This window comes from Notothenia rossii, assembly GCF_949606895.1.
Source record: "Notothenia rossii genome assembly, chromosome: 6".
Classification (NCBI taxonomy): Eukaryota; Metazoa; Chordata; class Actinopteri; order Perciformes; family Nototheniidae; genus Notothenia; species Notothenia rossii.
In genome coordinates, this window is record NC_136909.1 from 9,076,619 (window position 1) to 9,104,569 (window position 27,951).

At 40.1% G+C, this 27,951-nt stretch overlaps 1 protein-coding gene across 2 annotated transcripts; it reads left to right on the forward strand.

The window, feature by feature from the left end:
- The first annotated feature begins 636 nt into the window (after positions 1-636).
- On the forward strand, positions 637-20,722 carry LOC307043121 (uncharacterized protein). 2 transcript variants are annotated; one of them, XM_079687367.1, is made up of 2 exons: positions 637-1,163; positions 17,493-20,722. In XM_079687367.1, the coding sequence occupies exons 1-2, from the start codon at positions 971-973 to the stop codon at positions 18,515-18,517; spliced, it is 1,218 nt and encodes a 405-aa protein (XP_079543493.1). In that variant the 5' UTR covers positions 637-970; the 3' UTR covers positions 18,518-20,722. The 2 variants fall into 2 exon arrangements, with proteins under 2 accessions (XP_079543493.1, XP_079543494.1); XM_079687368.1 differs by having other exon boundaries at positions 638-1,163.
- The last annotated feature ends 7,229 nt before the right edge of the window (positions 20,723-27,951 follow it).

Sequence of the window (27,951 nt, forward strand, 5' to 3'; positions counted from 1 at the left end):
GAGCGTTCGGGGCGGGCTGTGAATAAACGACTTGTGTTTTACTTTGAGGCTGTCTGAAGGTATGGGCAGCTATCAAAGCTACAATACATCACATTAAGAACGATGTACAAATGAAAGTCGGACATAAATATATAATTTAAATGATTTATTCAAGTTTGAAATGTTTTGAACAGGCATCCACACAGTCACCTACTTTGTAATGTTCGATACCTCCCTGTAAGCGTCACGATATCGACCTCTCCCCCACAACTTCACATACGAGTACTGAATGTGCATCAAAGTGATCTTAGGAAGGCAGATATAGCAAAAGATGAACGTAAACGACAAACGAGGCGATCGACATGTTTATTACCTGGTAAGTCAACAATGGGTCCTCAATGTACACGCCCATGATACCTATGACGAAAATAATAGAATGTCGCCAGTTGTCATGACTCAATTTATACTGCAACACCTGGTAAGTCAACAATGGGTCCTCAATGCACACGCCCCGGACAGAATGTGCATCAAAGTCTTCCTACCGAGCCTAATATAACAAAAGATGTATGTAAACGACAGAAGAAGCGATCGAAATGTGTATTTCAGTCGAAGTCCACGCCCCTCACCTCTGCCTCCCGTAAACCAGTTGATCTAAAAACCAGTTAATCCGGAACACCGGCGCACTTCCTGGGAGCTTGAGCTAAACTGACAATTCTGAGTCCAGGTGGCGTCTCGTCGCTACGGTTCTCTCTCTTTGTGTTCCTGAGAAAGTGTGTGTGAGCTCCAACACTACTGATCCATCATCTGTGTGTCTGGATAAACCTCTGAATGAACTCTGTGCTCTTTTTTCTGGAGCGTTTACCTCGGACTATAGGAGTTAGCTTAGCATGCTAGCTGGAAACACGTTAGCAACACCAGTCAGATTGAGAGTTTGATTGAGAGAGAAACGGTGTGTTTAACGGAGTTTGCAGGAAAACGTGATCTCGTAAACATGAGTAAAGTCCAAATGCTGCTGTCTTTGAAGAAGAAGCGACTCAATGCTGCTGCTGAGGAGATATTTGCTCTGTTTGAAAAAACTATAGCAGAGCTCGAGGAGGAGCTGTCTCGTTCAAAAGAGGAGAACGAGAGACTCCAGAAACGACTGGACGCTGTTTTACAGCCTCAGCTTCGGATACACAGAGCAGGTCTGTTCCCTTTACTCCTAATTAACACTTTAAACTAGGGGTCTCCAAACTACGGCCCGGGGGCCAAATGCGGCCCGCTGGCCATTTTGAATCGGCCCTCAGCTAATTCAAAAAGTATAATGAAATATGTCCCACACATGAAACTTGGGCTTTTCTCATATTGTACTTCTTAAATATATTTGTACAAATATGTAACACAGTAGTATTCATGTGTTAATAAGCCCACTTTTAAAATACATTTAGTCAATTCGTGTTGATAACATTTTCTAACAAATCTTAGTTGATACAAAAAAGCCTAATAACTTATTTACATAACAAGCTTGAAATAGACCCTTCATATTTCATGTTATTATAATCACTGAGACTTCTGTTTTTAAGGGATGAGCTGCCAACAAGATAAATGAAACCCTATAGAGAGCTGTGATGTAGGCTGTTTCTTAAAGCATATTAATGTATCAAGCCTAATTTAACTACATTTTGCTAACTTATTAGTTATCTTACGAGGCAATATACCTCACCTCTAAGTGGCCCAGCCGTTCGTACATTTGTCTGTATGTGGCCCTCTGTGAAAAAAGTTTGGACACCCCTGCTTTAAACTATTTGGTAACCAGTTAAACTAGTTGGTAACACTTCTTACTATTTATTAGTGCTGGGCAACGATTAAACATTTTAATCATGATTGATCAAATGTTTTTTTTGCAATGTTATTGTTAGGAAAATATCACTCTACACCGGGTTGAGAATCAATTATCAGGTACTAATTTATTCTTGCAAGAAGGAGCAGAGTTAAATCACATACAAAAGATATGGGTTAACTCACACAAATGGGGTATGTTGCTCAACGGAGCAGGACAAAACCTCAGGCTTATATAGTCCAAAATACGGAGATAACAACAAAGTCGTAAATCGAGGTGGTGCTAATATCATCAGCAGGTGTCGGAAAGGTGACGGGGTCAAGACCGCGACGTCTTCTGGAAAGAGTCACGTACTTCCTTCACACAACTGTTGCTCTTTGCCCCATGAGGTATTTAGGAGAGAACAAGTGTCCTCTCATAAATATCAACAACCTGAAATGCCCTGCCTCCTCCTATCATTAGAAGAGGCAGCTGCAAGGTCATACACAGTGCAGAGTCACACATATTTACACACAACTTGTATTTTCTCCAACAGTTATGCACAAAATTCAACAATGAATTCAAAAGTAGTGAATTGCTTACTTTTATTTTAAACAAATAAGGTTACTTTTAACAGTAGTAGGCCTATACCCTTTACAGAGTAACATTTAAAATATTTCTTGTAAATCTCAAAAAACATTAATATAATCAAATATAAAACCAAAGCTATTTGCCACTGCCAGGCATTAAAGGTGGGGCAGGTCAGTTTGAGAAACCGGCTCGAGATACGCTTTTTGTTATATTCTATGGAATGCTCTTAACATCCCGATAGCAATGAATATCTTAAGTGCTTTGACCAAAAATCCATAAAAAAATGTCATCTGTGGAAGCCGTAGTACTGTAAAAAGCACAAACTTATCTTGTGCCCTCATTGGTCATGTGCGCGTTCGTGTGTGTTGGAGGAGGGGCTCTGTAAGGAAGTGGCAGATTTGTTCCGGCTGTGTATTTTCAAAAACCTTGCGCACTCGAGCTCGTTTCTCCAAATTACCTACCCCAACTTTAATATCTTAAGTGCTTTGACAAATAATCCATAAAAAAAATTCATCTGTGGAAGCCGTACTACTGTAAAAAGCATGACCAATCATCTGAGCCGGCCCGGTTAAAATAACTGGATGGCCTACCTGCCTGTCAGCCTTCCATCTGTTTACAAACTTATCTCGTGCCCTCATTGGTCATGTGCACGTTCGTGTGTGTTGGAGGAGGGGCACTGTAAGGAAGTGGCACATTTTTTCCAGCTGTGTATTTTCAAATTCTAGCCCACTCGAGCTGGTTTCTCCAAAATCACCAACCCCACCTTTAACGTTTTATCTAGTTTGTTATAGAAAACAACACTGTAAAAACTGTTGCTTTGGTTCAAATTTAAAACAATGTGTCAACAGTTTCCAAGCAATTTTAGGAGTTGGGTAAACTCACTCATGTGATTTTTTCTGAATGTGAAAAGAGGAGCAACCCTGACCACATAAGACAAGAATAAATAAAGTAAATTATAAAACACAATTGCTTTGCCGGAACCTTAGTTGAACAATGCCGACAAACAGCTTTGGTTCGGTCCACCTGTCCGTAATCCTTGTACGTAACTGCGAAACCAAAATGTTCCCAAACCGGAGACTTCAATGATGCTGGAGGATTTTCGAGCTCAACTTTATCTGCGTTCGCAATTTCGACAGTTCCTCAAATTACTGGCTAAATTTGAACGCATCCCTGTGACCAGCTCTCATAGTATGCCTCTCGTCCAATGAAATGACTTGCTCGCTCTATGACGCGTTGAAACCAATGTGAGCAAATTACTCTGAATGCTGCGACGCAGCACCTGAGATTACTTCCAAAAAGTTGTTCACGTTCTCAATTTTTTACGTTTAACGTTATATTCGTTTGGTACACTTCGGTACACACGTGTACCGAACCGAAGGGCTATTCGGTACGGGTACGTGTACCGTTACACCCCTACCACATAGTCATGATATTGATATAGTTCATAAAATTCCAACTACTTCTTTTCAACCCCACCTCATGCTCAGAGATTTATATAAAGTGGCATATGGGTCCGAGAATAAATAAGAACAGACGAGTATTTCAACTTTTATCTTGATAAGTGAGAGCGCAGGCCAGTCTACATGAATGCAGGGCAAGGCACGTTTCTGTCCAAAGGTTCCATGATCGAGTCGACCAGGTTTTAACATATCACCTTGAGTGGTGACACTAGTGCTGCATAGTTTACATCTCCATCCCATCTGTGATTAAAAAAATAGAAATGCATACGTTTACCTGATGCTCATTATATTAGAATGTAAACTTAACACGTCTTGAATTAACCTCTGAAACAACAACTTTAGTCTGACACACTCAAGGGCTTACCTAATGTGAACCTGAAGCCGATAGCAGGAGGCAAAATGTCTTCAAGAGGAGGTGTGACTGTTTTCTGGTGAGGCAAATAAAAGAACAAAAGAGTTGCATGATGACAATGTAACAATAATTTCAGTAGAATTCATTAAAACATCTTTAATTCAATTAATGGTCCTACCTGACAGACCGCAGCTTCTCAGTGCAGCTAGGTGCCTTCTCCTCTGCCAAAGCCCCTCTTAACTGTGGGGTTCCCCAAGGCTGTATTCTGGGCCCCATCCTTTTTCTACTGTACATACTGCCCCTAGGTTCAATTCTCACAAAACACAACATCCCATTCCATTGTTACGCCGATGATGTACGCCTATCTGCCTCTCAATTCAAATTTCAACTCATTACAGCTATTGATGGACTGCTTGACAGAGATTAAATCCTGGCTGAGCCTAAATGTCCTCAACCTCAACGAGAGCACAAGGTCATCTTTTTTGGACCCCAACCTCCAGCCTCTCCGGTTGATATTCTGGGCTCCCTCAATAAAAACATCCTCCCCTCTGTCATGAACCTTCAATAGCGCTTTTATATTTGATAAGCAGGTCAGTACCGTAGTCAAAACCTGCTTTTCTAAAATACAACTATTGGCCAAGACCAAGTCATTTTTATCTTTTAAAGACCTAGAAAGGGATATTAACTCCTTTGTAACCACAAGGCTGGATTATTGCAACGCTTTATAGGTGGGTATGGACCAGGCGTCAATTAGACGCCTGCTGCTAGTGCAGAACGCAGCTGCGCGTCTTCTCACTGGCCACAGAAAGCGTCACCACATCACCCCAATTCTGGCCTCATTGCACTGGCTTCCAATTAGGTTCCGATGTTGAATGAACCACACGGGGAACATTTTGAGAAATTGGCTACACTATTTCATCATTGCTGTTGTATGATTGGTGTTTAGCTACGGTATTTAGCGTCTACAGCACCTCCGCTTTTAGGGTTGACGTAGACCCAAACGTCGCCCGGAGGTCCCCCGGTGTTGTTGCGGGAGCTGCTGCACTAGCTAACGCTCCACTAGCTAACGCTACATTAGCAAAACAAACACTTATTTATTTTGCAAATGGTGCGGCGGGCTTCAAACACGCTCCCCTCCACTGGTTTCAATCAAGCACTAAATTAGATGTTTTCCAACCAAATACGGTTGAACTGACACTTCCCCATATCAATTTATAAGTCGATTCGAAGATACATGAGTTTCTGACTGCCGCAAGCTGAAGCTTAGTTGCTAGGTTACTAGCTGGGTTTTTTCCAATAAGGTGCCGGGGGAAACAAAGTTAGTGATTACTGGTTCCATGTTGATTTTAATTCAATACAAATTGTTGGGGGGAACTGAAAGACTATTACCGTACTGGTTACTTTGCAGCCCGGACATTTCCCCGAAAACACATTTAGACGCTATCGAAAACACAGAAGTGCCTTTCAAATCCGATCATTTTTAAGACCGTCTAAATCATATTTAAGACCTTTCTTATTTTTTTGGTCATATTTAAGACCTTTTTAAGGCCTTACATTCAGATTATCAAATGTAAGACTTTTTAAGACCCCGCGGGAACCCTGACGAGACTAAATACGAACATTATATGCAGACACAGACGTGTGTGTGTGTGTGTGTGTGTGTGTGTGTGTGTGTGTGTGTGTGTGTGTGTGTGTGTGTGTGTGTGTGTGTGTGTGTGTGTGTGTGTGTGTGTGTGTGTGTGTGTGTGTGTGTGTGTGTGTGTGTGTGTGTGTGTGTGTGTGTGTGTGTGTGTGTGTGTGTGTGTGTGTGTGTGTGTGTGTGTGTGTGTGTGTGTGTGTGTGTGTGTGTGTGTGTGTGTGTGTGTGTGTGTGTGTGTGTGTGTGTGTGTGTGTGTGTGTGTGTGTGTGTGTGTGTGTGTGTGTGTGTGTGTGTGTGGGGCCTGCTGGGTCAGCAGCATCTCGGCTGCTGACAGGAAGAGACGGAACAGACTGGGTTTTACTCGATTACAAGTCTGAGCATTTTAGTCCACTAAAACAGTAACTATTTTAGTCAAGATTTAGTCGACTAAAAGTCTGAGCATTTTAGTCAAAGAAAACTAATTATTTTTGTCTACTTTTTTCAATGAAAACTGTTGAGTCTTTTTTAGTCATCAGATTATATAGAACATTTCAGTCAAACTAGTCTAGCCAAAACCAATAATTTGTCATTTTAGTAAATAAATAAATAAGATTATATGTTGTCCTTATTTGATGAAAAACACAGGTTGAATGATTAAGAATGCAGCTTTGCAGAGAGTATCTGGTCAGGTTTGTGGTGTTTTTACCAGCTGTGTTATGGCCACATTGCTTCCCTTCTGATGAAACAATGCATTCGCTTTTTTTCTCCGCCTCATTGTAGCGATATCACAACGTTTCTTTCTCCCAAGCAGTGGTGGCTTTAGACTTTTTCTTTGTCAGTCATTTTGATGGACAGGATCGTAACATTTCCGTCATAATCCATTATTACCCGTCGAGTGCACAATTTATCACTCTCTCGCGCTGACGGGGGGTATTCGGTTAACGCGAGTGCGACCACTGCTCCCAAGCCCTGTTGTTGCCATTTTATTTTCTGTTAAAGGGAGGGAATCCTCATGACACGCATTTTTAAATAATTATCATCCGATAAAACAGACCAGTCTCTGCCAGTCTTTTTTTTTTTTTTTTTTATCCGATGACGTTATCACTGATTTTAAGCTGATTAATTACCAAAATAACATCAACCCTGTGGGCGGAGCCATTTTGACGAGTCACATTACTTATTTTACCGGAAGTGACGTGAACTATGCGTTTGGTGTCGAGGACAAATTGACGTATGTGCTTTGTTCATGTTGTTTACTCTAGTTACTCTCACAATTCTATTGAAATATGCCTCATTGTATCGCGAAACATTGCCACAATTCGGATAGGAACAATCAGCGGAATGCTCCGTGTGCACGTGTGCTCCGTGAATGCTCCGGAATGCTTTCTTTATTTGATTGATTAACTACTATGGAATTTATTCAACTACATTGTAACATTATTATGTTAGGCAGGGCTGCCAACACTCACGCATTGAGCTTGAGTCACACAATTAACCCATATCTCACGCACTCACGCCACACTTGCCTTTCCTTAGGCTTAAGTTTTCTTCCAAAACAAATGTATATAAATACAAAAATAAAGTGAAGTAACAGCAAACCGAGCGGTCTACGAAATGAGACGGTCTTCTGGCTTAGTTCAGTAAAGTTGGAACGATATTGGGAGATTCTGATTTCACGGATCAATAACTCATGGAAACGTTATTCAGACACAAATGACGTCTCCTAAGTACCGTGGTAAGGTTGACAACGAACTACAATCACATTTTGATAAAAAAAAAAAGCCAATACGCGCCGTCCTCCGAGCTGGGCACATTACATTGGTCTCTATCCGCAGCCGGAGAAGAAACGAGTGCTCAGGGACCTTCTGCAAAGTGCAACTCCGAAAAAAGAGAATACAATAATATTCAATCACTATTATACAGCTTATTACTACCAAACTCACCACACACATCAATAGTCTCCTGGTGGTTATACTACAGCAAGGAGTTTGGAAGAATATGCTTTTGAATAATTTTGGGGAATATTTATAATGTAAAATCTTCAATAAATATGGCATCATCTTAAATAACTTTACTATTATACAGTATATTTCTACCAAACTCACTATTTGCATTGTTGTTGTTAGCATCTGGTTAGCTTAACGGATATTAAAAGCTGTTTCTAAAACAATGAGAGGGAGAGCTCTGTCCTGTCAGACTGAGAGATAACTACAGCTCAGTGAGGTAAGGGACTCTGTTTAGATACTTTAGTCTAGTTATCTCAGTGGGTCTCATACGTTTTGAAAAACAGTTATGAAATACTATATGACAGTGAAACAAGAATACAGTTTAAAAGGTGAGTGATTTGTAAAATATCCATAAAGAAAAAGAAAACCTGTTTACCATAAATTCATTTTGCTCTCAACGTGCACCAGGTTGATGCATTTAACTTCAATATTTCAAAAAAAAAATCTTCCCGGAGGAGCATGCCCCCGGACCCCCCTAGATGAGATGAGCCCCCCCCCCCACTTATAAAATAGCACTTGATTGTAAGAGTTGCGGGTACACTGTGTATGTGCGTATTCCACTGTAGCGCCCGGTACATTAATGGGAAACCCTGTACATGTTCAATACATTTGTAACACTGTACACATGAACGTTTCTTTTTTCGGTTCACCAAAAAAAAATCTCATTCCAAGCTGAACTCAAATGTTGCCATCCCTGTGTTAGGACTCCTAGCCTACATTGTTCTATAAAGAGTGCATTCTGTAGATAGGCTTTTTGATTTCTTTTATCATGGCTATACTTAGTAAAGTTTTAGTTTTGAAAATTATCTGTCATTGTCCTTCATGTCCTTGCCATGCAATTGTAGACAGAATCCATTTGACACGCTTTAGAATTAACAACCATAAACTTCTTATTGAAAATGGTCGATACACAAATATTCCTGTAAATGACAGGTTGTGCAAACATTGCCATGAGATTGAGGATGAAAATCATTTCTTCCTAGAATGTAAACGTCATTATAAAACTTTTGATAAAGTCAATTCAATCTTTAATCCAGAACTTCCTAACCAAATAAAATGTCTTTAGTTGATATGTCCATTATTAATAATAATAATAATTGTAAAGTATATAATGCTAAGAAGAAAGGGCTGTACCCGTCAAATTTACCCACCTTTCATTTATTGGTTCAACCAAAGGGGTGCGTTTCACATCCTTCATGGCAACCAGTGCTGTTCTCAATACAGCTTTTTCTAACACCACAGTGTCGAATTCCCTGTGTAAACATATGCAATCCAAGTCGTCTGTGAACAGTTTATTTTCAAGCTCTTCAAGCTCATGACAACATATGTTCATAAGAGGATTGTCCATGGCTACACACCGATCGCAAGTACACCATTCATGTACAGGTCTCCCTACTCGCCCCCCGAAACCAATTGCACGAGTAAAGGGATCGTCTCCAGCAAGATCACCGTGCTGTTCATCCTCATCGTCACTGTCCCTGGATTCCTGACGGTTCTGGCCATTTGGCTCGAACCTGTATGGCTGAATTCCCCCATCCAATCTCTCCACATTGCTCAAAACTTCTTCCTCGGCTGACGAGTCCGAACTCATGGAATGGAACTGCTGGGAGAAAAAATGACTATCAGAAATGTAACGTTATCTTTGATAAAATATTTCGTCTCCTCATTTTTCGTCATCAAAAGTAAAGAGAGATTTTGGCATAGTTTTTATTTAGTAAACAACATTTTCGTCTCGTCACTTTTCGTCAACAATATTGCATGATTTCGTTGCAGTTATTGTTTACTGCCGTCGGTGCCGTCTCTTCATCGTCTCGTTTTCGTCATGGAAAAAAAGGTCGTTGACAAACATATTTCGTCATAGTTTTAGTCAACAAAATTAACACTACCTCACTGTGCATCTCCTTCAGCGACAGGCTGCTGCACCCCCGCTGTCTCACGGATCAACACACTCTCAGTCCCTAACGGTACGTCCACACAGCAGCTTTAAAAAAATCTTCCAACGCTTCTCTGCCCATTGACTTTGAATGGGGATGACGTCACTTTGCCTCGCTTTTCGCCGAACTGCATTGTGGGGAAGCAAAGCGAAGATTTCCAGGATTTCCAGGATTCAAAAGTTGAGCAATGTTCAACTTTTGAAGCTGAGCTGGAAGTGTCAGCCAATCAAATCCCGTTTATTTAAATCTGATAGTACAAGCGCTAGCCAATCAAACCGCGTGCAAGCTGGGAGAGCCAGACAGCAGTTCATTTCCTCATATTCCACACGAGAAATTACGGTAGCAAATCACCCGGTTCTTTACGACCAGAACTATTTACCGGGATACAAACCGGAGGAACCAGGCATGGAGGGAGGTGGCAGAGACAGTGGGTGAAACTGGTAGGTTTTCGCCTGTTTGGGGATTTTATATCCAGTTTACTTCGTTTAAACATTGCTAGCAAGCATAGACAGTATCTTTAGCCAGCATGGAATGTAGCATAAAATAGCACCATAGACATTAATCTCATACATGTTCATCATAGCCCTTCCCGCTGACACTTTACCTCTGCCACATCATAGACTATATTCATCACATTAATGCACACAATGTCATACTCCTTTCTGCACATATTCTGAGTGGAGAAGAACCGGGGTTTTTTGCTTTGTATGTCGGGGGCGGGATATTCATGTGATTGGTTGTTGTTCGCGTTGCTCGCAAAAATCCCCGAGCTCTCAGACACGCTCAGCTCCAAGATTTTCAAGATTTTTTCAAAGCTGCTGTGTGGACGTACCGTAAGCGTCCAGGAGCGACGCTTGGTCAGGGTCCCGTGGTGTCTAGTTGTGACGCGCCGAGGCTCCTTCAGCTTCATAAACGGACGCAAAGATCTTTCAACTGATTGCAATGTATTCCCATCGGCGGCGATATTTGACGCTCAGGGAAGCACCGCATCCATTTATGTCAGCAGCTCTTAAAGGCAATGTGAGCGTCCATTCCCATTGGATAACGGAGAATTGTACACCCGGAAGTAAGTATTCTAAATTAGAAGTTGACCGTATTAAACTGTGTACAGCCCTGGAGGCTTATGCGATAGGAAACAAATTGGTGTGTACAAATTTAAAACATGTAATTACTAAATGGGTGACAATCGCTTGTATCCATAATGGGCAGCATTAATATATACCCACATAACAGCTCATTGTTACATTGTAATTCTACTCCACTACAATTCAGAGGTTAACCTGGTATTTACTCCTCTACATTTACTTGAGTTACTTTGCAGATTCTGATTAATTATGTGAAATATAAACAACCCTAAAAGACTTTAGTTTCACCTGAGTAAAATTCAGGGAAAGGTGATTGTCAAGTGCCAACAATCAGGAGAGATATTTGATTGTTGGTGCTTGAGAAGACTAAACATTTATCTGCAGATTTCTATAATGTATAGTCATTAATCGTTATTCCCTACTAATAGCTAATTAAAAACTGTATATAATTGCTATTTTGCACATCCCTTTCAAGATTTCAAGAATTACAAAGGTTTATTGACATACACAACAACAGTGTAGTTATGCAATGAATGAAAAACTTGGGTCAGAGGCAGGCTTGGAATTTCGTCATTTTAGGGGCAAGGCCATTTGGCCTTCCCGTTCACATTTTTTTTAAGGGCACAAAGGCCACATGACGGCACAAAGGCCGTTTGGTTAAATTACGCTGGTTTTACCTTTCAGATTAATACCGTAACATTCTCATTCACCAATAAACATTAATTATGTATTAAAACATTTGTTTTAATTTAAAAACATTGAAAAACATTGCATAAATAAAAAATTAAAATGAACAAAAATTCTGAGAATTTTTGTTCAAAAAGCCCAGAAAATCATATGAGAAGGATTCCAAAAGTAACTCCTACAATTCCTTCAAAGAGATACGTATCCTCCTAACTAGTGATAGCTCACCAGCTATCGCTAGTCAATCAACATGACTGAAAACTGTAGCACTAACGTCAACACCAGTCGTTTTACAAATGGCTGAATAGCAATAGTGTTTCTTAAACGTATACGTTAAGTTCAGCCATAAACCACATAAGTCAGTCATGTATTATATCAAAACCGCTTAGCAAGAAAAATACAAGATTCAAAGGTGACAGCTATCTGCTAGCATGTAGAAGCAACACTAGATTTAGACCCCTTGAAGGGAAGACGTTAGCGCTATCCAAACTAGCTAGCTATCGCTAGTTTTCATGACAAAATGTAACGAGTCGACTTTAAATAGGCTAATACAATGGTAATTACCTATCAATATTACCTATCAATAGTACTTTCTATAAACACGTAAATGTTATGTCCATTCAAATACTACCACATACTTCAGTTAAATCATATCAAAACAGCTTGGTCCGCTTGCTTACTTGTGCTTGTCTTGCTCCCGCGGCTGAGGAGGAGGCTGTCGGGCCCCTACAGGCATGTCTGACGGAACAATCACAGCAGAGCAATCGCTCTGATCCACAGACACGGGACTATCCTAATGCACGCACTAATATGGCTTCACTAGCGTTGTTTACACGGCATGTCTGACGGAACAATCACAGCAGAGCAATCGCTCTGATCCACAGGCACGGGACTATCCTACTGCGCGCACTAGTATGACTTCACTAGCGTTGTTTACATTGGAACTTTTGACAGGGGCACAAAGGCCACTTTGGCCGTGAATTGCATTTTTTTTCACAGGGCATCACGGCCAAAGTGCGGGGCAACGACGGCCATGGCCGTCGTGGCCGTCGTGAAATTCCCACCCTGGTCACAGGTTCCTCAACAGTGCATTACAAGACATCTATCAATATGTGTGTATACCTCCACCATTAAACTGTCAAATTCTGCACATTTCTTATACTATCTACATCAGAGATGTTCACAAGTCTTTTTTTGCAAGTCCAAGTCAAGTCTCAAGTCTTTGGTCAGGAGTCCAAGTCAAGTCTCAAGTCTCTAAAAAATAAAAGTCTCATGTCTCTTCTGGTTGTAATAAGCCCTCTATTGTCTGCTGCTATCCAGTCTGTTAAGAATACTGCTCAGCTATATCTAAGAAATTCAAAGCATTTACTGTATTATTATCACTCCTATATCTATTAGCATACAGTATCAGTACTGATTAGTTGTTTGTTATATGATCACTTTAAACAGGCTACTGCAATGCAATATGAGGAAAAACATCACACTTTAGCTAAATGCAAACAAGTGTGACAAGCAAACATTCACTCATCTTTTGAAATATTCAGTTACAAAGCTAGTAGTAAGCTAAGTCAACATTACATAGCTGATGCTGAGCTAAACATGTTTGCTAACCGTCCATGTGCGTTAATGCGACTGACCTCTCCGGGTGAGTTTTCAAGTGCCTGATGAAATTTGACGTTGTTGCACCAGCGTCCTTGATTTTACTATTGCAGACTTTGCAGTGTGCGCTCCTTTTGTTGGTGTCGCTGGCGTGTTGTTCGAAGTTTTTATAGTTGAACCTAATTACAAGCGGTACAGCTGCAGGTGTGCTGCCGGTCGCCATGTCGTTACCATGAGGTAGTGTGAGAGACGCGCACCTGCGTAATGAGGTTACCATGGTTACCGTGAAAAAAAGGAAGGACGCCCGTCGGACGTTTCAGAGTTTCTTCAATGTTAATACGCCAAAAATAGAAAACACATGATTGTTCACGAGTCCCAAAACACGAGTCCAAGTCGAGTCCGAAGTCTTTTGAGCAGGAGTCCAAGTCAAGTCTGAAGTCTCTGTGTGTGCGACTTAATTGCGACTCGAGTCCGAGTCACAAACTCCAGTCCCCATCTCTGATCTACATACATAAGAGTATAATTAATGTGTATAATATCAGTTAAAATAAGTGCTTCAACATAGTTAACATCGCAGGAAAGCAATATATTAGACGTCAAGTACTTTGTCAGGCTTAATATTTATTTGTAGATAGATACCCCCAAAGTTTTTTTCTTATTTGAAAAAAGACATTAACATAAAGTATTCTTTAATGTGTTAATTAGTTTGTCTGTTTTGCACATCCTCATATTAATATCTTTGTACATTGTGCACTAAACTGTTTATTGTAGAGATCACTTACAGCAGGGGTGCCCACACTTTTTTGGCTGGTGAGCTACTTTTTGAAATTACCAGCTCACCGAGGTCTACCAACCAAAAATAAAATCCCAAATTGCAAGGGTTGCTGAATAACACGTTTTATTTATACATGGGACAACTAGGCTGCAACAAACGACTAATTTGATAATCGATTAATCTATCGATTAATCCACTATTCGGACTACTATGCCTTGCACAATTCCTCAAACGCTCTTATTTAGCCATCAACTTTTAGATTTAGCTTGAGGTTGTTTAAGGCATGTGAAAACTAACAATGAAGACAATAAAGATGAATACTTGATTCAAAAATACATATATTATTAAATTAACTAAACAAATTGTGAACAAAATTAACATTGCTTTTTATTAATTAAATAAATAATATTTCACATCAAAAGAAACAAACGTTTTAACAAATCGTATTAAATAATCTGATGACAGAATTGTAAACAGAATAGCTGAAACTTTAACAAAATAAATAACTGTTACCTCATCATTAACCCATGTTTGTATAATTATGTTAACTCTGACGTGGAAACGTTACTCGTCGATGGGGCTACAGAGCTGCTAGAAAGACAGTCGAACCAGGTGCATTCCTCCGTCTGAATGTGGTGCACTTTTGCTAAATGGTTAGACAAATTGCTTGTGTTACCGCCCTTATATGCTAAACACTATTGGCAACGAGCATTGTCCACCTCAAGACGGGTAACATTTAACCACACCTTGGAGCGCTTCTCTCCGCCGCCGTGTGTTGCATGCATGTAGCAGCTGCGTGTGTGTAAACTGCCCCGCCCCCTCGCACACAGACGGGGGAGATAGAGATCTCGTCTCGATTGGAAAGATCGAAAATACACCGACCATAGACGCATTTGTTTGTCTTTTTGCATGTTAGAAACGAGTTGGCGACACTAAGACTGCGAGATAATGTTTTTGTAGCAATAATACATGACCTTTCTCTTTCTCAACTCGCTACTCGGAGGGAAGTCGCTGTCATATGCCTTGTGAACACTCCGATAATGCCTCTCCACGTTACCTTTCTTTGGCAGAGCGACGCTTGCTTTAAAAATAAGGCAAATAACCTTTGAATGTGACATCACAAAAATATATTCTTCCTCCCATTCTGGGTGGAAGTGGTATATTTTTAGCTTTTTGCTCGGTCCCGCACTCATTTTGTTTGTGTCTTGTTTGCCTCTTAATTTGAGTTTTCCCGGCACTTCACTGATTTTGTCTCGCTTTGCATTCTGGGTTAACAGACTGGAAAGCGATAAGTCGGTTATTCTGTCAATCAAGTAAACTCCTGAATTAAGTGGCAAGTGGCCAAGGGAGGAGGGATCAAAACCTGTTTTGTCTATTTTAACGGAGCTGGATTTTTTTTTATGAATGACTCGCGATCTACCAGCATTGCCCCCGCGGTCGACCGGTCGACGTACTGGGCACCTCTGACTTACAGTATCTTCTTGATTTTTTATATTCTATATTTCTATCATTGACCTTCTACTTTCCCCCTATCAAAGTATGTACTCTTAATATTTTTTCATCAAATAACATTATTCAGTAAAAATAACGTTATTCAACAAAAATAATTCAATAACGTGCTTTAACCACTAGGCCGTGCACACAAGGTACACACAAAATACTAATAATAACTTTTTATTATTAGTGTACGACACTTATGTATGTATAACATCTGAAGATATTTAGTTGTATTCATGTTTTTACATAATTTTACTTCTACACATTAATATCTGATTTGTAAAACATCACAGACAGAAAGGTATATCCAGCATTTAATGGTAAGCTATTGAAATTGTGATTCCATATATGTGTCTCCCATCACCCAAATCCCCCGACTATTCTCTCAACTCAGTATTTACATTCTTCTATTAAAAAAAAATCTGTAATATCTTTAAAAACGTGCATTGCGGCTAAAACATCCAATCAGCGAGCTGTTTCCGGTATTGTTCCTGTAATGAGAGTTCACATTTATGCTACATTGAAGGGTGGAATTGACTACACATCTTCAGAAACATAATTTGCTTCAGATATAACTCATAGCAAATAGAGTATACAAATATAAGTAATAAAAATATAAAACACTGGCATGTAATTTACGTTAGAATAAATAGAATGGTTTTGAATAATAGATGAGAGTAAAATCTATATAACTTTTTTTGTATGAATTTCTGTTTCATCCAATCACAAAACAAGTTGTTTCTCAGAATTGAAGGGAAAAAACACAAAAGCATTGTACACAATTTAAACCTATCAATGTTGTTTTAATTAACGAAGGTAACCTGGTGTTTTTGAGTTGATGAGTAGTGGAGATATTACTGTTGAATCAATCGATAGTAAGGAGAATACTTACTTCCCGGGTGTACAATTATCCGTTATCCAATGGGAAGGGACGCTCACATTGCCTTTAAGAGCTGCCGACATAAATGGATACGGTGCTTCCCTAAGCGTTAAATACCGCCGCCGATGGGAATACATTGCAATCAGTTGAAAGCTCTTTGCGTCCGTTTATGAAGCTGAAGGAGCCTCGGCGCGTCACAACTGGACGCCACGGGACCCTGACCAAGCGTTGCTCCTAGACGCTTAGGGAGTGAGAGTGTGTTGCACGGATAGATACCGCAGGTCCTTCCTGCAGCGGTCAGACTATACAATAATAACTGTGCAATATATGCCTGGCTGCTAAATCCTAAGAATTGTTACAGGATGTATTTTGTAAATTGTGTAACTTTTTATAATTTTTTTATTATATTAAAACATCTTATTTTTATTTATTTTTACTTTAATACTTTTTAATGCTTGTAATATATGTAACATTAAGCTGTCTGTGGCTCTTTTTCTACTGTAACAACGTGCATTTCCCCTCTGTGGGACTAATGAAGGTATTCTGATTCTGATTTTAATGTTCCCCGTTATAAATGTATTTTTTAAAGGATGTATTCATTGTTAAATGTATGTATTTATTTTTTTCATCTTGAGACAAATAAAGGTAAAAAGAAAATACAAAATTACATTTTGAGTGTATTCAGATTGCGGGTTCCCTCTTCTATCATAATTTATAGAGGTGCAACCTTAAACATGTACAGCAGTAAAATGCAACGTTGACAATAATCAAGAAACCTCAAATAAAACACTGACAGGGAACATTTTATTGCAGTATCATTACTTTTACATAAGAACGTGCTGTATATTTTTCTGAGAATACGTGCATACTTTTACTTAAATAAGGTTTAAATGCAGAGTGTTTAATTTGTAACAGAGTATTACCATTTTATAGGCGTAGTGTAGCTGTGAACGATCCCAAATACAATTCATTGTTTAAATTGCAGCTAGGGCAAAACCGGGAAGAAAAACCCCTTTTTCTTTTTTAACTGGAAGTGGAAAGGGGTTGGGCTACATGAGGTGAATTGAGCCAACAAAAATACACAATAGGCGGGACTAAGAAAGATAATATGAAAGTATAAAAACAAAGGCATTAATTAGGGCTGCAAAATGTCTCCCATTTTAATGATGATTAGATTTTTTAAATGCTAACACTTGACAGTTTTTTCTGACGGTGTGTTTCCTGTTTCCTGCAGAGGTCCAGAAGCTGGTGGTGGTTAAAGAAGAGCTTCTCCCTGACCAGCAGGAGTTGAGCACCAGTCTGGACCAGGGGGACCCAGAGCCCCCCCCACACATTAAGCAGCCACAGGAGGAACTCAGGATCAGGAGGGAGGGAGGGCAGCTTCAGGAACTGGAGGATGCTGAGATCACCAAGTCCACTTTCACTCCTGAGCCTGTGAAGAGTAAAGATGCTAAAAAGAAACCTCAGTCCTCACAGCCTCATCAAAGACAAACTGAACACATGGAAACAGAAGCTGATGGAGATGACTGTCGAGGACTGTCGAGGACCAGAACCAGGAACTCAGATCCAGAGAGCCGTTTACAACAAAAGACTGGAGACTCTTCTGAACCTGACACTGAAGACTCTTCTGAACCTGACACTGAAAACAGTGGCGATTGGAAGGGGACCAGAAAACCTGCGTCAGGCTCAAAATCACTGAAAAATAGACAAGAATCTGTCAGTGATTCAAGCCGTAGTGCTGAAAATAAACCATTCAGCTGCTCAGTCTGTCCCAAATCTTTTACATTCAGTGAAAATTTAAAAAAACACATGAAAGTCCACACAGGAAAGAAACCATTCAGCTGCTCAGTCTGTAAGAAACCATTTGCAGTGAGAAGAGATTTAAATCGACACATGAGAATCCACACAGGAGATAAACCCTTTAGCTGCACAGTTTGTACCAAATCTTTTGCATTGATTATAAGTTTAAAGGAACACATGACAATCCACACAGGAGAGAAACCACACAGCTGCTCAGTCTGTAAGAAAGCTTTTGCAGTGAAAAGAGATTTAAATCGACACAAGAGAATCCACACAGGAGAGAAACCCTTTAACTGCTCAGTTTGTACCAAATCTTTTTCACAGAAGGGAAGTTTAAAGGCACACATGAGAGTCCACACAGGAGAGGAAAAATACACCTGCAATGTTTGTGACAAAAGATTTAAATGGCATAATCATTTCAAAACACACAAGTGTGTTGGTCGTCAGCTGCTTCCGTAACTGTAAGGGAATACATTTGCCTATTTTGTATCCCGATGACCTAATGCCGTTACATGTAATACGGTACTCCCTAAGTCTGAATAAGGCACGTTTTAGAGAGTCGAAGTACGTCTTTGGCAAGGCGTGAGAGATGCTAAACGACAATACTCTGAGAAACTCCAACATCAGCTCTCAGCAAACGACTCTGCTTCTGTTTGGCGTGGTCTAAGACAGATCACAAACTACAAGCCAAAAGCCTCACTCTCCATGAACGACCGACGCCTTGCAAACAATCTGAATCAGTTCTACTGCAAAGAGTTCAGTCCCGACACCATCCCCCATGACACCTTGCAACAGATTCAGACTCACACCTCCACATCCCCCTCCCCTTCAGTATCTCACTCCCCCCACACCGCTGACCTCCCCCGACACATCAGACTCTCTCTCAATTGATGAAAGGGATGTAAACAGATTATTCAGAAAACTCAATACCAGAAAAGCGGCTGGCCCTGACAATGTCTCCCCCTCCACCCTGAAGCTCTGTGCTGATCAGCTGTCTCCTGTGTTTACTGACATCTTTAACACCTCACTGGAGACATGCCATGTCCCAGCATGATTCAAAACATCCAGCATCATCCCGGTTCCCAAGGAAACAAGGATCACAGTACTAAATGACTACAGACCCGTCGCCCTGACCTCTGTGGTTATGAAGTCCTTTGAGCGCCTTGTCCTGTCCCACCTGAAATCCATCACAGACCCACTCCTGGATCCCCTGCAGTTCGCCTACAGAGCCAACAGGTCTGTGGACGACGCTGTCAACATGGCCCTTCACTTCCTCCTCCAGCACCTGGACACACCAGGAACCTACGCCAGAATCCTGTTTGTGAACTTCAGCTCCGCCTTCAACACCATCATCACAGACTTCCTGTCTGACAGGAAGCAGAACGTGAGGCTGGGGAAACACGTCTCTGTTCCCCGGACCATCTGGTGACCTGGTGTGGGGAAAACCACCTGGAGCTCAACGCCCTAAAAACAGTGGAGATGGTCGTGGACTTCAGGAAGAACGCAGCCCCACCCACCCCCATCACTCTGTGCAACTCCCCAGTCACTGCTGTGAAGTCTTTCCGCTTCCTGAGCACCGTCATCGCCCAGGACCTCAAATGGAAGCAGAACATCTGCTCCCTCATCAAAAAAGCACAGCAGAGGATGTTCTTCCTTAGGCAGCTGAAGAAATTCAACCTGCCAAAGATGATGATGGTGAACTTCTACACCTCCATCATCGAGTCCATCCTCCAGAGGTGGGACCAAGTCATTGTTTTGCAAGTCCGAGTCAAGTCTCAAGTCCTTACGCTCAAGTCCGATTCAAGTCTCAAGTCTTTGCGCTCAAGTCCAAGTCAAGTCTCAAGTCAGGATGGGCAAGTTCAAGTCAAGTCCAAATCCTAAACTTTGACAAAACGAGTCTTAAACAAGTCCTTATGTGCTTTTCACCAAATGTAATGACATTGATCAACAGAATAATACTTAATAATCAAGTACTGCTCTTTATTAGTCACATTAATAATTTAATAATCCATTTTCTCTCTGCTGGTAAAGTAACGTGATCTATTCTATTTGAAGAAGGATCAGTAAGGTAAGGCTACCGTGACGGTTTGATTCAGAAGGAGTATAATGTATAAGATCCCTGATGTTGAGGTAACCAGAATGTTTATTTTCACTGTGTACAACATGTTATAAGGGACCCACAATCTATCTTTATGTAAGGGATAATGTGCAGCGAGGCGGTCTCTATGGGGAAAAGAACACCTGAATCTATCCCTCTGCAGGTGGTACTTTAAGTATATTTTGATGCTAATACATTCGTACTTTTATTTGTAAAATTTTGAAAGCAGGACTTTTATTGTAACCGAGTATTCCTACACTCTGGTACTTTTACTTAAGTACAAGATCTGAACTTCTCCCACCTCTGACAATAAGTCCTTAGTGGTTACCAAAAAAAACTCACACATTAATGCACACAATGTTCATACTCCTTACTGCAAATATTCTTATTTCACATTTCATAGTTTATATTCTAAAATTAATTCATAGCATTCTATTTCCATGTAAATTACTGCTTTATTTGTATTGCTATTTAACTATATTCTATTACGGTGTAAAAGATTTTTTTGTTTTATATTAGATTAAATATGTTTATGTTTTTTTTGATTAAATCTACTGAAATGAGCATTCAACAACTACATTATTATTAATTACTGTCATTACATCATGGGTTTGCATTGCAATATTAAAATGCATAAAAACCCAACTTTATTTCTTCCAAGTTGCGGTGATCATTGTTTAGAAGTCCGCTGTGTTTCATCCAAGCTTCCACATTGTGCTCCGATAATGCTGAAAGTATCTGTTGTATGCTTTACCTGCTCTAGTAACAAAAGTGTAATTCACTGCACAGAGACAAGAGATAGTGATGGATCCAGAAAAGAACCAGAAGATAGTCCGTATAGATAGAGCCTTCAGGTTCTGAAAATTATCAGGGATAGAGTTAAAAAAAAACAAGCAAAAAAACCCTGAATAGAGCTAGAAGACAGCCAGTACAAAGCCAATAAATAACCAGTAGAAATACAGGAAGGAGCCAAAAGTTTATATTTTGTATCTTTTAATATTCAAGCTCTTCTCTTAAGATATTAAAACTTCCTATCTCAACATATATCCTTTTATTCCAATTACAAAAACCTTACATTTTTGCTGCCAATTATTGAGATTGTTTCACAGCTTTTCATATGTTTCACATATCTTAAAATATGTAGTCTTTTTTCTTTACATATACATTACAGTGGGATGAACAGCACGATCCACTCTGCTGGATTCTGTCCAAATCTGCTCAAAATGCATGCAAACATCTCGCTTTATTCATACTCCTGCAGTTGTATTGTTCTGGATTCATAGTGAAGTTTATTAGATGTTCTGAACTGTTATTGTTATGTATTTAATATAAAGTGAAATACCCATATAAAAAGTCAGAAAACAAAAGGGACTCTAGACTCAAGGAGTTCGACCTGGTGATCAAATTATTCCTCGAAAAAGGCATGTTCAGAGGGTTTGCTTATCCTCATCGGCTCCGTATTCTTCACAAAGAGAAGATTGTTTTTTTTGAAGACCTCAAAGAAGCCGACACCTTTGTCAAGCAGCTGCAGTAAGTCGCTATTTTTCTAACCTACCGGAGTGGAGGTAAGATGTACATTATTTTTTCTTTTTTCTCCTCTTCTCTCAATTAACTGTCATTGGGATTGGGGAAACGTGTGGAAATCGTTTTTTTTCGCAAGGACACATTAAGAGGATTTTCCTGTTGAAAGGATCGAACTGGTTCATTTGTATTTTGTTATATTTACCAGTGTCTTTGCTTCCTGAAACAAAGAATGATGTAACGGACCACACCAACAAAGAAGGTAGTGGAGGGGGTCTGACAAAACAGTGTTACAACCCGGCTCCTGGGCTGCAACAAAAAGCAGGGAGGCGAAGACAATGGCTAACAAATATATAAATATATGTGTGTATGTATATGTCCGCATCTGTAGCCTGTTGTCGTGAACACATCTGTCCATCAGACAGAGGGCTGCTGTGCCTCCTGTCATCATTAATGGACGTCTCTTTAAAATGACCGCTCAGAGGAGAGGAGTTCTCATTTCTCTAACCACCTGCTGCTTCCCCTCCTCTCTCCTCGGTTCCCCTCCTCAGTCCTCCGCTCGCATCTCCTGTGGGCGGGACTAAGTATTGAGTATAGGAGTCAAGGAAAGGAGTAGAGGAGGGGAAATTAGAGTATTGAGAAACCTCTAGTGAGAACTGCTGTGAGGTCCGTGCAGAATCCAAGGTGACTCTACAAAGTTGTCGAGGATGGCTGCGTCTGCAGGTGGAGACTCCGGTGCTAGAGGATCGCTGGAGCTGTAGATTAACATTTACATGCTTATTGTAGTTGTAAGGGCAATGCCTGTAGCACCATGGAGCATATGTGTGGGCTGGACCTGTATTTTACAGGAAAGGAGTGAGCAGAGGGTGGAGTTGTCGATTCTTGTTCATGTTTTCATCTTCCTCACCCTCTCAGACTTTGAGTTGTGCGTGCTGCTAAAGAGACGCGCTACCATGGAAACCAAACAATGGTGTAGCTGTATTAAAGTCAGAGTGGAAACAGACGTGAGAAAATCGGATTTTGTCAGAAATCGGGAGAAATATGACCCCGGGAGGAAACCGGGAGAGGGCAATGATATCTGGAGTCTCCTGCGAAAATCGGGAGGGTTGGCAAGACGCACGCACACACACACACACACACACACACACACACACACACACACACACACACACACACACACACACACACACACACACACACACACACACACACACACACACACACACACACACACACACACACACACACACACAAATTTCGTATTTAGTCTATATATATATTGTATCTGTTTCAAATGCAAGACATAAGGATTCAACACACTACTCTGTTTAGAATACTAATTGGCAGATGCATACACTAGTTATCAGCATGAAGGACACCTTTTTTCTGTTTATGTGAAATATGTAGAAGCCATCATTAAATTGTAGACCAATGCATGTTTAAATACACAAAACAGCTTATATTATACATTCATAATTGTGTATTAGTTATATCTTTATAGAGAACATTATACATTTAGAATCAGATTGTGAGACAGTGAGCGGCTGTGAAAGTCACACCGCCATGGAGCACAAACAGTCGCTGACGTGATGTTTTCTTCGCATTCTCAGGCATTCCATAAGGAGGGTCAGGAACTCACGATTGGGACCACCAGTGTCCCCTCCATCCTCAGTTTGTCCCTCATCATCAGTGAACTTAACTGACATCTCATGAGAGGGGTCGAATGAGGCACCTTTGAAGCCGCGGATTGCTCCATCCCACACATTGGCTGTATTAATATTGAACCTGCTGCAAGATGTATTTGTTCTTTTTGCAGAGAGTTCTGCAACAATGTGTGCCGCAGTCAGGTATTCTGTGCTGGGAAAGACAAAGTGTTGTATTGTAATATTAAATGATGAAGCTAGTAATAAGATTTACAGTATAGAATAGAACAATTAAGTGGTAATAGTAACAATTAATACCTTTGCTCCATTTTGTCTTCTGGTTCAGACTGGCTATCAATAATAAGTGCATACACATTTGTGTAGTTGCTGCAGTGAGAAGACAGTTGAATAATTATTTTTAAATACATAATATATACGCATGACAGTCATATTTACAAAAGGATGTCGATCGTCTTCCTGTTTTCTTTCCAATACATTGGGTTCTAAACTGACAACAGCACTTTTGTCATACTCCTGCACAATCCTTGTAAACATTTGAAATGGATGCAACAAACAATATCTGATCTTTGAAAAATATTTGTGGGTGTTTTTTATATATATCTTCACTATAAAGATGTCAGATATTGTGGGTGTCATTTGGAAATGTATGAAAGTATAATTATTCTGCTTCCTGGCAATGTTACCCACTGTGATTGGAGGCACAAACAAACAAATGTAAAAATAAAGATACACACCACACTACTGTGTCACGATGCGACTGTCAACATCGTTTACCTTGAAGTTGTTCTGACCCAGGGCAGACTGGACCTCTTCCTGGAATGGTGTTGGTTGTCCATCCTATTTTTATCCAGGAAATAAGTGCACACAAAGGTATTTATTGATTTTATGTTCACAAATTCAAACCTACATGGTATAATTACATTTTGAATTAGTCTTACCCGATCAGACGCTGATTGGGGGTGCCTGAGAGGTCTTTCAAAAAAGGTAAACAACAAATATATTCAAACTACTGTACTGTTAAAACATTCTGCTTCTTGTGGCACAAAATAATATGTTGACAATGTTTTATTTTGCCCTGTCAAACTGTTGTCCATTCGTGGAGTGCTCACTTTTGGAACATTTGGAATGTCCCACACCTGCATACACACAAATGACTGACTGAAATAAAATAAATTCACTTTAATTAAGAATAAATGCCACGATAAATCCAAACTGACCAAGGTACATTATATTGTTGACCATCCTTTAACTCTCACATTAGGATTTACATTGGGGCACAATAAACCAACTCCTCTCTGCACCTATAATATATCTTTATGATGTCAAGAGTTACATTTAGGTGCACAGTGCTGTCTCTTGACTTGCAAACTCTTTTACCAAACAAGCTAACGCTAGCTGGGTAAATATGACGCTCATTGTATCAAAACAAATCTTACCTTCTTATATATCGACTTTTTCCACTTCGATCAACTTTGGCCCTTTCTCATTTCATCAAATCCCCCTCCTCGACTCCTCGACTCCTCCGGTAGTGACCCAGAAATGAATTTCAGCACGCCATGTTGAAGGACATCTCATTTCTCTAAATGCACTTCGAGGACCGAGGATCGAGCGTCGAGGAGGCTCTCTGGAGGAGCTATAACCGAGGATACACTGATGAGTCCTCCACGGTCCTCCAACACAACGGCTGTAGCCTGATTATACCCTGGCACCTTAAATATGTATCTATGATATGATAAAGTGTGTTATATGCTCCAGGAAGGATACAGTATATTGTTGAATATATATTAAAGATAGCTATATACTGTATAACATTACATTAATTGTAATTCAATATACATACATCAATCATTTATGGATAAAAGGATAACTTCACAGTTTATGAACATGATGTGTGTTTAGACATGATTATATGTGTAGATAACCTGTATAAATAATGGTTAACATGGTATCAGTGTTGTTCACTTTGCAGTGTAGTTCTCTCTAACACTTGCATTATTATTTTACTTAAAGTTTAGATGATCACTAAACCTATCAGCCAAAAAGAAATGGGAGATGCTGAATGGACGGGCTTTGGCCTTCAGGAGGGATAAACCCGCTCCAAGGAAACGGAAGTGACGTGACCTCTGTCAGAAGGTAAAGTATAGAAACATATGTACCTATTACTTATTATTCACATATGATAAGTATATTACTTAGACCCTCCAGAAAAACGCGGGCAAAAATCCTTGATTATGCGGGCAAAATTCCTTGATTATGCGATTAAACATGCAGGGTTTTTATGTGATTTTATGCGGTGAAATTGCGGGAAGTTGCGAAATATGCGGGGGAAAAGAATAACAATTTTTTTAAATATTGGGCTGTCTTATTTATTCTCTCCCACACACAACCTGCCACTAACGTTAAACCCCTTTACTATTCAATCAAACACATTCAATGTTTATTTATTGTAAAAGCAATTGGGCTATTTTAATCTCACACTCCCCCCCCCCCCCCCCCCCCCCCCCCCCACACACACACACACAATTCTCCGCCTCATTCTGTTTTCATTTGCTCGTTCGTTATCTGACCAGCTTCAATCTTGTAGGCTACTCACTTCGTTTCTTGTAGCCCTCGAAAGGGTTTTGGAGGTTGATGCCTCGGTGAACGTGAGTTGAATGGCTTTCTTGTCCGCAGCAGCAGAAAGCATTTTCGAATGTTTGAATTAATCAAAGTGGGTCGCCACCGTCGATTTTCTCTTATGCTCCAACACACAGTTGCACGGGGTGCAGAATAGTTTCCCCTCACTTTTTGCCCGGTCTTTAGTAGAAATGTTCGTCGGTAAATGAGATGGATTAGATTTTTTCATCTTGTTGTTTTCTCTATCGTGTGAGCTCCACACGTTCACTCTATACAGTGTTGTTTACATTCTTTGATGCGCGAGCTGATGACGTCACGTCAAGACGAGTTAACTTTTTTTTCTTCTCAATTTTGTGTGGAAAAATGCGGGGATTATGCGGCCTTTTGATAAATATGCGGCCTTTTAAAAATTTGCGCCATTTTGCTGATTCTGTGGTAAATTCCGCGATCGCAGAATCGCGTTTTTCTGGAGGGTCTAATTACTGAACATTTCCAATTTACTGGTGCAAATATTATCAATCCAAGGATTTACACTGAGTGACTCACTCCAGACTAAAACATAATGATGATAGATTCAGATTAAGAAATGCCTCAAGCATACATTTTATATCACACCCCCAGTAGTTACCCCCAGAGCCTACAGCCTCCACCCTGTGGTCTGCCAGGAGTCCCCAGAGCACAGCCTCCTCCCAAGCAGTCACTGGGTGCTGTCCATGTACGGCAGGGATATCCTCTCCCACATGGACCATATCAAGGCCAGCATCACCTCCACATTTGGTTCCATCTTAAAGATGGACTCAACCAAAAAGGTCAAATATAACATGATTGTGTATTTGATTTACATGTTTGTTAAACTCTCTTATAAACAATAACATTAAAACTAGTTTTTATTCTAAATGTGTTCGGTTATAAATCTGGAAACATTAACTGCTATAGATCATTTATAATAAATGCCTCAACTTCGCTATTGTCACATTCCAGATCACAAAGCATAGAAGCAAGGTGGAGCAGCTGTTCCCTGCTCCACCCTCAGGTCCACAGGTGGTGTTGTAGCTCTTCCCTGCTCCACCCTCAGGTCCACAGGTGGTGTTGAAGCTCTTCCCTGCTCCACCTTTGGGCTCCATGATATTTACACCAGTGAGCTCACAGGTTCCTGTCCTGGTCGCTGCTCCACAGGCTCTGAATGCCAGCCTTTGAATGCCAGCCTCTCTCTTCTTTTCCTGCTCCTAGTCCTGCTCCTGCTCCATACAGCCAAAAACTGCCCCTCAAAGTACTGCCCAACACGTGTGAAGGTGTGGGAGGTTTGGGACAGCGGACACTGGACACAGCCAGTAGTGAACTACATTGTGCCAAAGGAGCAATGGTTGGAGGACATAACAAAATGTATATCCCCCCACAGAGGCATGGACACTGGACACTTATTTATGTATATATAGTTCGGTGCATAGTTTGATATTTATTTATATATATGCATGTATATATTTTATTAAGTTTATGATAATGTTTATTTTATGTTAAAACTCATTTAGATTGTTATTTTTTTTATACTGCACCTTTCTTACTTTTATGGGTTGTTTTACATTTTATTAAGCTGAACTACTTTAAAATAAAGGTTTGGTTCTATCAATACGTGACTGTCCAATAATTGAGTGGAGTGCTATGTTTAGAATTTCTATAGGTTTTCTCTTTGTTTGTTAAAAGAAATACATTATAACACCAATACCTTCTTAGTTCATATTAAATGTAATGGGTACATTTAAGTATTTATCCACAGCACAAAAACCATGAGCTTCAATACAAGTCAATATTGGTTACTTCAAAAACTATCCCTGATAAAGAAATAATAATAATTGTATGTAAGTAACTTGAAAGAATTATACGTGTTACTTAATATTTATTAGAAATATATAATATAAATGTGTTAATAGTTAACTGCAAAACACAAGTGTTATTAGTCAACAAACGCATACTTTGTTGGTCTTTATTAAAGTGCT